The sequence below is a fragment of the Lineus longissimus genome, chromosome 11, assembly GCF_910592395.1.
Source record: "Lineus longissimus chromosome 11, tnLinLong1.2, whole genome shotgun sequence".
NCBI classification, from domain to species: Eukaryota; Metazoa; Nemertea; class Pilidiophora; order Heteronemertea; family Lineidae; genus Lineus; species Lineus longissimus.
Window position 1 is genome coordinate 8432309 of NC_088318.1, and position 12051 is coordinate 8444359.

At 44.7% G+C, this 12051-nt stretch overlaps 2 protein-coding genes across 4 annotated transcripts in view; both read left to right on the forward strand.

Annotated features, from left to right (window-relative positions):
• The window catches only part of LOC135495767 (calcium-transporting ATPase type 2C member 1-like), a 465754-nt gene that overhangs the window by 10251 nt on the left and 443452 nt on the right, over positions 1-12051 (forward strand). The gene's annotated exons all lie outside the window — the stretch shown is intronic.
• Positions 10495-11280, forward strand: LOC135495244 (uncharacterized). The gene has a single exon (XM_064783704.1). The coding sequence runs from the start codon at positions 10495-10497 to the stop codon at positions 11278-11280; it is 786 nt and encodes a 261-aa protein (XP_064639774.1).

Sequence of the window (12051 nt, forward strand, 5' to 3'; positions counted from 1 at the left end):
ACCCTGCAACATTAAAAAAAGCTAATAGGAAAATAATAGACAATTCCAACCATATGCCTCAACTGGTTTCAAAATTGGTCCATCTAATGCGGAGTTACAAATTATTTTAGATGTTGATATTAAGTCGAAAGGCACACACAAAATGCTGATAAGTTATATGCCATCCCCTCGTGAAACTAACGCGCCTTGTGGTATGTGGTTTGGGACCCAGAAGTATTATGGTAGCAGGAAGGGTTGGGCGTTTGTGGTTTCTGAGTCTGAGGGGGTTGGTGTCTGTTGACTTTGCTTTAAGAGAGACTAGGCATGGCGCCAGTCTCTCTTAAAGCACAGTCAACAGGCATTTGGTCTCCATAGGCATGTCCATATGACAGCAGGCCAACAATCCGCCCATATAGCAGTCCGGAGTTTCTGTGTTCAAGGGCAGACAGAGGAGCAGCATTGATGGCAAACCAGCTGACCAGGTACCATACCAGATTGGTCACCATATTGGCGCTTGATGATATGTTTGTTGTACGAATTGTCTGCATTTAATTCCTTTAGAGTGATGGGGTAGTGAAGAGTTGATGTGCGATGGCAGATAGCACAGTTGTTGCGTTGCATGACAGCTGAAAGTGAATGTGATATCATAGAACTGAGGCGTTTGCAATGGGACTATAGGTGAAGTAGAAGCAAGGAGTCAAATTGGCCATCTTCTGTTGACTAATATACAGAGTAAGGGCACTGGGTGTTGTTAGATTCAGCATTGAATGTATTCCTCGTACAAGCGTGAATAGTGTGGACATACAGTGAGAGGTGAGAGACCCCTATTGACTACTTCTTGTAACTTTATCGTGGATATTATATTGGTATTGAACTTCTAGCCATGGAATATGAAGAAATTGAACTTGTAGGCATGGAATATGAAAAATTATTCAACGGTGAAAGACATTATTCCACGAGGCTTTGCCGTGATCGCAAAGGACGCGACGCGATTGGTTCACACGCTAATGAGGTATGATAATGATAATTACCTCTATAATGCTACTTGGATAGCGACTGTGTCGTTGATTGCAATAGTGGTCTATGTCAATGTGTGCCTGTAATGTCAGTGGAAGTATGATGAGGTGATGACGATACTGCAATTATTAAATATTGGCAAGAGATCATACTACAACATAGATCCTGTTTTTGACAGATGACTGTGGGACATTCCCATTTGGTCTTGTTAGATTCAGCGCTGCATGTATTCCTTGTACAAGCTTGAATAGTTGTGACGGATTTTGAGGGGTGAGAGACCCCTATCGGCTACTTCGTCTAACTTTATCTTGCCTACCTAGCTGCTAGCAATAGTGCCCCTTTATCAAGACTGAAACCCACTGCGCGGGGCTAAGAAATTACCTTTATAATCCTAGTTGGATAACCACTGTGTCGATGATTTGAAGAGTGCTCTGTGGATGTGTGCCTGTAATGTCAATGAAAGTATGATGAGGTGATGACGATAGTGCTATTAATATTATTAAATATTGGCAAGAGATGCTACCACAAGATAAATCGTTTTTCGACAGATGACTATGGGGCATTGGGTCTTGTTAGATTCAGCGTGCAGAATGTATTCCTCGTACAAGCGCGAAAAGTTTCGACCTACAAGAGGTAAGAAACCCCTATTGACTACTTCATGTACCGGTAACTCTATCTTGCGAACCTAGTTGCTACCTATAGTGTCCCTTTAAGACGGAAACCCAGTCAGGCCACTGTGTGGGGATATTGATATTTACCTATACTGCTACTTGGATAGCCACTGTGTCGTTGAGTGGAAGAGTGCTCTGTCGACGTGTGCCTGTAATGTCAATGAAAGTATGATGAGGTGATGACGATAGTGGAATGACGAAATATTGGAAAGAGATCTATTCCCAGAAGAACATAAGTCGTGTTTTGACTAGGTGGCGCATTTTAAAAACAGCAGTGAGCACTGCATGTAACATGGTGGAGGCAGCGGAGATAATAACTGTGTCGAAAGTATTGTTATAGGGCCTTCCCTAGGCCATTGGGGTTAAATTTACAATCCCTGATTGGAAAGAGGTAGTTTAATCGCATTCAACTATAAAGCCATTGAACAGTTGTGTTCCTTTAGTCAACCGATGACCTTTTTTTGGGCCATGATCGGGGATTGTAAACTCTAAATGTATTATGGACTGGAAGACGGGGGAAACACAAGTAAAATAGACCAAAACAAGTGATTTTGGGGCTTTGGTTTAGACGCATGCGCCACATGCGCCATGCGGGATTAGACGGTTCATGTTGTTGACTCCTACAGGCTACATGATCTAGTGCTGTTATTGGTAATGGTATATGGTAGGCCTAATCATCATGCCCATATGTTTCAGGAAAAGCTTGGAGTAAAATGAACTGCCGATGAATAATGATGTTGTTCATGTTTACCATGTTTACTAGTACATACATAGCCATAGGGTATGCACTGGCCAGTGCACTTTCTGCACGTCATCATGGTCATGCACGTGATACCTTGCACATCTTGTTCCTTGCATGCGCATGCTTTTTGGGCAAAATCAGTTGCACCAACACTAATGAATAATGTCTTCTTATCCCTATGACTCCATACACAGTGAGGGCATTGTCCCATTCCCATCAAATGGTGACTCTGAGTACCGTATTAGGGTGGAGGTTGGGGAGGAGAAACCTACCGTTGCACGCCTGTCATGGTCAGCAGTGGTCAGCTTAGCGCGATATGGAACATTCTTCCGAAACTCAAGCGGGGGAAGTCTGCTCATTAGCATATCTCGCGCACTGCTCCTTCTGGTCAAACATCGTAGTGAAATCGTAATGGAAAACGTCTGGCTTTGCGCCAGATTAATAAGTGAAGAACTAATAGGTAAAGAACTTCTACTTGCGCGAGACTGCTGTGATAAAATTATCATTGCAGAGACTCCGGTGACGTACACATATATTTTTTACAATCAAAAATGCCCTCAAAAGATGACATGGAATGATTATTTTATTGATATTTCCTACTATATACCTTCCAATTATCACTTTATACAAATAGATCGGCGTTAGGTCGCATGCTTTTCTGTCCTGGTGACACTATAAAGGAAAATCGTTGCAACCCCGTAAATGCGCTATAAGTTCAATAATAAGTGACGGTGACCCGTTATAAATGTTTCGTCAGCTTCGCTTTTTTGCTGCTACGCGGCGCGTTGGGCCCTTGCGTCAAGGCCAAGTGCCTAGTTAACAACAAACACAATCTTAGTTGACAACTACCTGGCAATGTTCTTAGCAGGATTTTATGAATAGGAAAATATCAGCATACTATGGAGCCGCCAACTAGGCATTTGGCAGTCTGCTAAGGCCTAGTTGGCTGCTAGTTTCACAGGCTTTTATGAATATGGGCCCTGACCTTTAAGACCGCCTTTCTGGTGGCTTTGGCCACGGTGCAGAGACGGTCCGAGCTCCAAGCCTTAGCCTTTGATAAATTGGCTTTTAATGAGAGGGGCGGAGTTCTAGAATTTGTCCCAGGTTTTCTTGCAAAGAACCAGGCACCTCACACCTTTAGGCGCCCGGTTTTCATCCCCTCCTTGTCCGCTACGGTCTCCAGAGATCTCCCGGACAGAACTCTCTGCCCGGTCCGGGCAATGACGTTTTTTTTTGATAAGACCAAGGACCTGGCCTTTAGTCTCAGCAGGAAGTACCTCTACGTCTTATCAGGAGGGGTTTACTAGGGAGATAGCTGCTGCTATGGTCGCTAGGTGGTTGGTGGCCACCATCCGGCTGGCCTATTCTATGACTCGCATTTCTCCAGAGCTTCGCCGTTGGGCGCCATTACGACCCACGAGATTCGTGCCATCTCTACTTCTTGGGCCGAGTATAGGGGAGTGGCAGTAAATGAGGTTTTAGATGCGGCTACGTTGAGTTCCCATTCCACTTTCTCCCAGTATTATATGCGCGGTTGTTCCACATTAACAGTGTCTTCCGCCCCCCTGAGTTTCAAAGAAGAGGTGGAGACATAGACATTTGTCCCGGCTGTCTTGCCCGTGCACTCGTCCTGTCCAGATGTGTTAGGCTGAGGGCGCCTAGGACTCCTGAGAGTTATTCCGTGGGTCCCATTTTGGGTTCCCCTTATTTTGAATCGCAGCATTTCTTGTAAGTCCACAGTGTGCCACTTGATGAAATGTGCTGAGTGGTTACCATGTGAGGTCTTTTCCCTCGCTCTAGGAGGGGTGGGTTCCCCAGTTTGGTCCTCCTTTGTTCTTCTCAAAGGGTCTTTTGGTCATAAGCCCGGGTCATCCCCAAGCTTATTGGCTCACCGTTAGGGGAGTCTATACGATAGCCCTGTGTCCGTCGTCGTCGTCGTCGTCGTCCGTCCTCGTCAGTATCCTGTGTGGCATGTTTCTTAACCGCTTGTGCTATGAACTTGAAACTTTGTACACATGACCCCCTAGGTCAGAGGTACTCTGATACTGAATTTCGGTCCGATCTGGTTCATGACTTGGCCACCAGGGGGCTAAAACTTAAAACATAAAAAGTTTGATATGTCACTTATTAATGAACCGTTTTCAATAAAAACTTTATGGTAGGTACTCCTAGCAAGGATACATCACATATCGTACCGGTTTTTGATTTGACCTACTTTTCAAGTTCATACCTGCCCAGGTCAGACTACCCAACCTGCCTGTCCCCACAGCAACAGGACTTATTCTTGCGCTCGAGTAATCACTACTATAATGGACGTAGAGCTGAAACAGTTTGTCACACATCTCCTCTGTCAGTTCACATCGGATGACCTTGAAATTTTCCCTGAAAGTCGTGGTTGATATGGAGATGCACCTCGCCGGGTTAAATTGGTAAAATTTGCAGCGATCTCGGAGAAATAGCATTTTTTGTTCTTTCTATATATGGGCATACTCATGAACATAAGGGACCTTTTCAGCAGGTCTGATTTGCATATGGGGCCATCTATTAAATCAGAAGTGTGGGATTATACAAAAATAAGCCGGGAAAGTATTGAGGCCACTATATGTTTAAAGCATTCATCCATTTCCACAATTTTCCCCTTTTATTTTGGTCGTACTCTTTCACCTTACGTTGTTAATCGCTCTTAATTTTTCTATTACCGTATGGGAATTCATCACGTGATACACGTAACATAATAACAAAACCGCCTCAACCCACCCAAGCACTGGGCGCAAAGTAGCGCACAGCTCCCTGTATGAATACCCGGGGCAAATATAAAATATGATATAAAATCCCGATTAATATTTCTTTACTGCAATAAAAACAGGCTATCCACTACAGATTAACAAGTAAGTGAGTGTTCCGGATCGAGTGGAGTCCATGCGGAGGGTGTCGAAAAAACCCTAGGCGAACTACTTCCTCTGCCTGGTGCTGCCACCCACTATACTCGCGGCATTTGTTGTACTAAGTTCGTAACACGCCATTGCCTCTTCACCATTCGCGAAATAGTTTGTCAAAATAAGTCGAGACCACTTTGAAGAGTGGTGGAGTTTGATTTTTCTGGTCGTTTTGGCCAAAAACGTGTATAGTGTAAGTAATTTGGAGGAAAATCATCCCCCCTAATCATCATGTTCGATTTGTAAACACTTGGGTCGGCGCAGAATGCTCCAGATCACACATCGACCTATTTCACGCATATCAAAATCAAGACAACATCACAACCCCCAGACATATAATTTCATTTCACCCAAATTGCCCCAACCCCACAGTAAGCCAACACCCTAAAACAACCCGCGCCACGGGTATTATGCTAGTAAGTACTAATTAATGGCGGCTTCCACGATGCGGAGTCTGTATTGGGGCGCTGCCTTGGCATAGCTACGTGTGTCGTGTTGTGACACCCTATAGTAAGTTTATGTTTTTTTGACATCCTGTAGTCCCATATAATTAGCATAGGTGGCAGCACTGGGTGAGGTGAGTGAGTGGCCTTGCAAGATGGAGGACAGAACACATGGTTCAAGACGAGTTTAATTTAATGATGAGAAAAGTTGTTGATTTACATCAAGAGTTAAGAGTTGATTTATTTATACAGTCCCAGCATTACATCACTTTGGGTTTTGAGTGACCTTACAGTGTAGCAAGTTTACTACATCAGTGTGACTGTAAGTAAAATTTGCGTCTTTCATGAGTAGAACACAAGAGTTGTTGCTACCTTGTTGTGCTTACAAGTAGGCCTTAGTAAAACTTTAAATCTAACTTTACTAGTTCATAACACCTATTGTTAAAACCTAATGGTGTTGAGGAGTGCCAATTCAACTTTGGATATTTTAGTTGCATTTCAGGCCAACTTCTATACTGCCATTTTGTATTGTCGCATTGCATTTTGGGTCATGTGTTCACAACTACACCTTGCCAGTGCCTGCCATGAGAAAAATCCACGGGCACCATCAGTCACTCCCGCAACCCTTTCCACGGGCACTATTTTTTCACTCATGCCAGCTGTCCAGCGGGCGGGCCATGCCAGTAAACGGGCGCGATCGCGTCCGCGCCCGTGATCACGCCCGCAAACTACTGCCAGGAAACGGGCGCGATCACGCCTGCGGCCGCATGAGACGCCTGTAAACAATTCCAGAGTAAAAAAATTTCTGGGCAAGTCGCAGGACTAAGTCATGCTGCCCGTCGTCGGGCATGGCAATTTATCACATTATAAACAAGGAATTTAGACAAAAAACTAGTTTTATCTGCTATGCACTTTTTGCAGCCAACTCCCGGCGAAGAAACATTCTCAAACGCCTAAAATCCACTTTGTAATGCTTAGTTCAATCCTGATTCGATATGCCATTACCGTGCACTGCAGCAACCGCCAATTATAGCGAAGTGTACAGCCTGGCGTGTACCCAGCGCCAGGTTAGACTCTAGATTTCCGCAAAAAGGAACTCTTGATACCGGGAAATGAATCACGATCGTGCTGGGAATCGGCGGGCGTTATCGCGCCGGTGTTTTTTTATGACAGGCGGCACGCGCCCCTCAAGTGTCCGGCGGGCGTTATGGATAGCGCTCGTACGGAGTAGTTTACGGGCGTTTATAATATATATAATAATACGAGTCTTATATAGCGCAGTATCCAACCATTAACTGGCCGCTCAAAGCGTTTGCGGGCGCGGGCGTGATCGCGCCCGTTTCCTGGCATGGACTGTCTTGCCCAAAGTTCTGTTTTACAACTGTTTCATCTATGTTTTACCTGGGTCTGAAAATTTCTTGTGCTGCTCTCTATGCTGTTTATGGTACTACAGGGTTCATGTCACATTCGCACATGCAATTTATCAAAATTAGCTTAAATTTCAAAGGGGTTTAATAATTTATTTATATTCTTCCCTCTGAGGTCTGAGTTTGAGTTGTTTGAGTCAACACTGAAAACATGGCAGATCCACCAACTTTGCAATCTCTACAAGAGAAATGCAGAATCTGTCGCGCGAAGTATACTCGGCAGGAGAATACTGTGATTAGATTTTACAGGGAAGCTTCTACATTGTTGGAAAGGGCAGATAATGTTAGGCAGTTTGAAACAGCAGTGAAAAAGACTGCTAACGCAATGTAGGAGCTCAATGCCATCTACGGTGAATTGAAGGATGTGCAGACCGAGGTGGACTTCCATCCTGATTTTGGGAAGCTCACTGAAGAAGCCTTGAGAGCTGAGACTGAGTCGGAAGAGAAGTACCGCACCCAGTACTTTGACATCTCTGCCAAAGTTCAACAACTGCAAGCAGACGCAGACAAGGAGAGGCGCACCCCGTCAGAGAAGTCGAGTGATACCTTCACACCAGAACACTTTGCCGCTGCTATGAAGGAGACACTGCAATCCGTTCAAACTGGCATTTCGGCTGATCAGTTGGAAAGGATGTTGGGGACTCTTGCTCATAAAAAGTTCAAAGGGGACATCGAGCTATTTGATCAATGGAAGAACCTGGTAGAGACGGAATTGGAGAAACCAGGGTACCGTGAAGTTTAGAAAACGCACATCGTGATATCCTTAGTTGATGGAGAGGTTTCCAAACTCATCAGTGGACTAAAGGATCCAAGTTCAAATGACATCCTTGAGTTTTTGGAGAATCGGTATGGAGATGTGTTGTCGAAGATCCAGAAGGCAGTGAATGAGATTGCTGCTGTGCCTGCTGTCACTACTCCAGGGCTGCGTACCTGTACGGAATGGCCGTATTTTGGTACGACTGAATTCCCGACTTTACGGAATACGGTTTTTACCGTTATGGTACGGCCTTTACAGTGCTGAAAATACGTTTTTTTTCAACTTAAAAATACGTTGTAAAATGTTTGTATACGGTTTAATTCTTGAAATAAACATTCAAATTTCTAGTTTCATTTAGTTTCTAAGCCTTTAAACCCGATATCTGATCCTGGCGGGCCCGATATTAGATGTTCCCACGCCCGTTGCCAAGGAGAGTTTTTCTTTATTCAGTACGCAATATACTGATTAGTCTCGCGCACCGCGACACCGATCGTAGTTATCACCCTATTTTGAGGATCTGGAAACTTGTATCACATGTGTACAGCTGCTGTGCGAGACTACCCTGCATAGAATAATGGCGGCGGCCAACAGCGTTGGTGTGCCTGTTTTGAAATTTACACTATGTCATGATACTACGGGAACTTATGGCAAAATACAGGAAAATTTCAGCAATATTACAGGAAAAATTATTAGAGGGTAAGCAGCCCTGCTACTCCCTCAGCAAAGGATCTGGATTCCCTCTTCAACTCTCTAGCTTCTAATTGGAATTACATCATGAAACGCACATCAGAGGACAACCACGTCATCAGAGCAAGCTTCAACTCTCTAGCTTCTAATTGGAATTACATCATGAAACGCACATCAGAGGACAACCACGTCATCAGAGCAAGCTGGATATTTACAGCACTTGTAAGCCCCAAACTTCCGAAGGGACTTCTGAAGAAATGAGATGCAGACACAATCAGAGAGGAGAAGGCAATGTCGAGGACATCAGATCTACACACACCAATCCGGTTCGACACACTTTTGGAGAAGCTGCAAGACGCTGTCAAGGTTGCAAGACGAACTGAACTGAGTAAACAAGAAAAACCAGAGGAGAATGAGAAAAGGAAATCGGTAACCAAGGATTAATGGAAGATGTCCAAGGAATCCAAGAAGCCGAAGGCACATGCATTGCAGATCTCTCAATGGACGCCTGCTAAATCCAAAGAAGCACAGGAACCCTGTATTTTCTGTGCATCAAGTTGCATCAAGTTGTCCGACAGTGAAATCGATGCCCGTGTCAGAACGAGTGGAGAAAGTGAAAGCTTCCAAGGCATCCTTCAACTGTTTGCGGACTACTCACTTTGTGGATGCCTGTCTGTCATCTTGTTGTAGAAATTGTTCAAAGAAGCACCACACACTTCTACATTTTGACAAGCCAGAAGCAAGTAACTCTGGGATCAGCCAGCAGACATCGAGCCGAACAGAAGCCAGTGGAGGCGGTATCAAGCCTGAGACTGTGAGATCGCCACACTACTTCATGAAAGCCAGAGAGACAGATGATGTACTGTTGCAGATAGGCATAGCGAAGTTAGAGACGAGGAATGCTGTCGCCCATGGACGAGTTCTTTTTGACTCTGGGAGTGGAGCCACCTTTGTCAGAAAGCGAATGGCAAAGAGACTGCAGCTGCATGGACAACTAGTTGAAGCAGAGTTCACCTTAGCCGGAGGAATGGTTATGACACTTGATACTCAGTGAGTGAAGTTTCATTTGTCAAGTATACTACCAACATGGAAGAGAGACACCTTTGAAATCATCGCCTATGTTCGAGAATGTCCATGTGCTGATATCAATGAAGTCAAGGAGGATTTGTCAAAGATTGAACATACATGACATATGAGAGGCCTTCAGATAGCAGATGAGTTCCCAAGGAAACGTCAACCAGTGGATGTTCTGTTAGGAATCCAAGACACGATGAAAACTTGCAGGACAAGAGAGTCTTTGGATCAGGAAACATTCTTTCAGCACAGAAGATTCATATTGGTTGGATCGTGTCAGGAACCTGTCACACAGATCAAGAGAGCCACACGACGTTGCCAATCAATCACTCTACGTTTCAACTGACCAGCGAGATCGACATCGCCACCGAACACTTGGGATTCTGCCAAATGAGAAGAACAAGCAACTCTCAGAACTTGAGACTGAAGTCCTGAGACAACTTGAAGAGAAAACTGTCAAGAAGATGGATCATTATGAGACGGTATTGTTAAAACATCCGAAGTGGACAGAGAAAATTTTGAAGTCCAACAAGCAACAAGCCATCAGGAGACCTAGTAGTCTAGAGCAGAGACTAAAAAAGGACCCAACATTGTCAGCGAGATACTAGAAGCAAATCAAGGAGTTGATCAAGACAGGTCGAGCAGAACGAGTGATTGAGGAAAAGGAGCCTGAGGATCATAGCGTGTGGTACTTACCTCATCATCCCATAGTGAGAGAAGACAAGACGACAACCAAGGTCAGAATTGTCTTTGATGGATCGATGAGAGGCCCTGATGGAGTATCCTTGAATGACACGTTGTTAGCAGGTCCTGCTTTGCAACCCGACCTTCCTGGAATCTTGATGCGATTCAGGCATCACAGAATCACATTGATTGCCGATATTGAAAAGATGTTCCTACAGGTAAGTATGAACCCAGTTGACAGAGATTGTCAGAGATTTCTATGGAGAAACCTGGACACAGACAAGGAGCCAGAAGTTTTCAGATTGGCCACGGTCACTTTTGGGCTAACGTCTTCACGATTTTCTAGCATCAAGACTGTGCTTGATCATGTTGCGTTGCATCGTGAGGATTATCCCAAAGCTGCTGCAGAGATCGAGGAGAGCATTTTTGTGGATGACATTTTGAGTGGAGATGACGTGGATGCGGAGGTAGCAGAGTTAGCAGTAGGCCTCAAGAGTATTCTGAGCCCAGAATGGAATCTGAGAAAGTTTCTCTCCAATGTACCAGGAGTTTTGTCGAATCTAGCCACAGAGGACATCGCATCAGAGTTAACCGAGAAGATTGTTGGGGAAGAGATAGCAACCAAGGCTTTAGGGGTTCGATATTTACCCATCGAGGATGTACTGATGTTTTCCTTTGTTAAGAAAATGGAGGATGTCGAGTTAGAGATTAGGAGAAGTGTTCTGAAGCAACTGCATCGGATTTATGATCCACTAGGCATGCTATCACCCTTTGTACTCAAGGCCAAGCAAATTTTCCAGCAATCCTGGGTCACAACTGGAGGATGGAATGATGCACTACCATCAGAGATAGAGGAGGAGTAGAGACGCTGGAAAACAGAAGTGACACTACTGGAGGCATTGAGATACCAAGATGTCTTGTGCCTGCTGATTTCCAGGATCCAGTTTATTATCTACATGGCTTTGGAGATGCATGGGAGTCATCTTACGGAGGAGTGGTCTATTTAGTTAGCCAAGATTCGACTGGTAGAAGACACGTTGCTCTGCTCAGCTCAAAGACCAGAGTAGCACCCCTGGGAAAAAGGAGGAGCATCCCTGAACTGGAGCTTATTGCGTCCCTTGTGACAGCGAGATTGGCAAAGTCCGTGGAGAGAGAGCTCAAGCTTCCAGTTGTTGCAGTAATTGCTGGACTGATTCCAAGGTTGTCATGCACTGGCTAAGCAAGCCACAATATCATTGGCAAACATTCGTTGCAAACAGGGTAGCTGAGATTCAGGACTTGGTGCCACCCTGCAACTGGAGACACGTTCCAGGAAAATGGAACCCTGCGGATCTTTGTTCCCGAGGACTCACTGCAGAGAATCTGGTTGAATCTTCATTGTGTTGGAATGGTCCATCCTTTCTGACAGAATGTGAAGAACAGTGGCCAGAACAAGAGAAGAGCAAAGATATAGATGATGAGAAAGTAGCCGACACGAAAGCCAAGCCCAAACTTCGCCAGATTGGTATTGCTGCTGTTGCCAAGACGGATATTGTAGCAGCTGGGAAGTACATTGAGAAATTCTCATCATACCAGAAGTTCATCAGAGTAATGAGCCGAGTGAGGAGTTGGATCAGGATCCGTAAGTCTAGAAA

What these genes read in the sequence shown, in the direction of transcription:
- LOC135495244 (XM_064783704.1), top strand. Translation starts at nt 10,495, where the DNA reads ATGAGAGGCCCTGATGGAGTATCCTTGAATGACACGTTGTTAGCAGGT.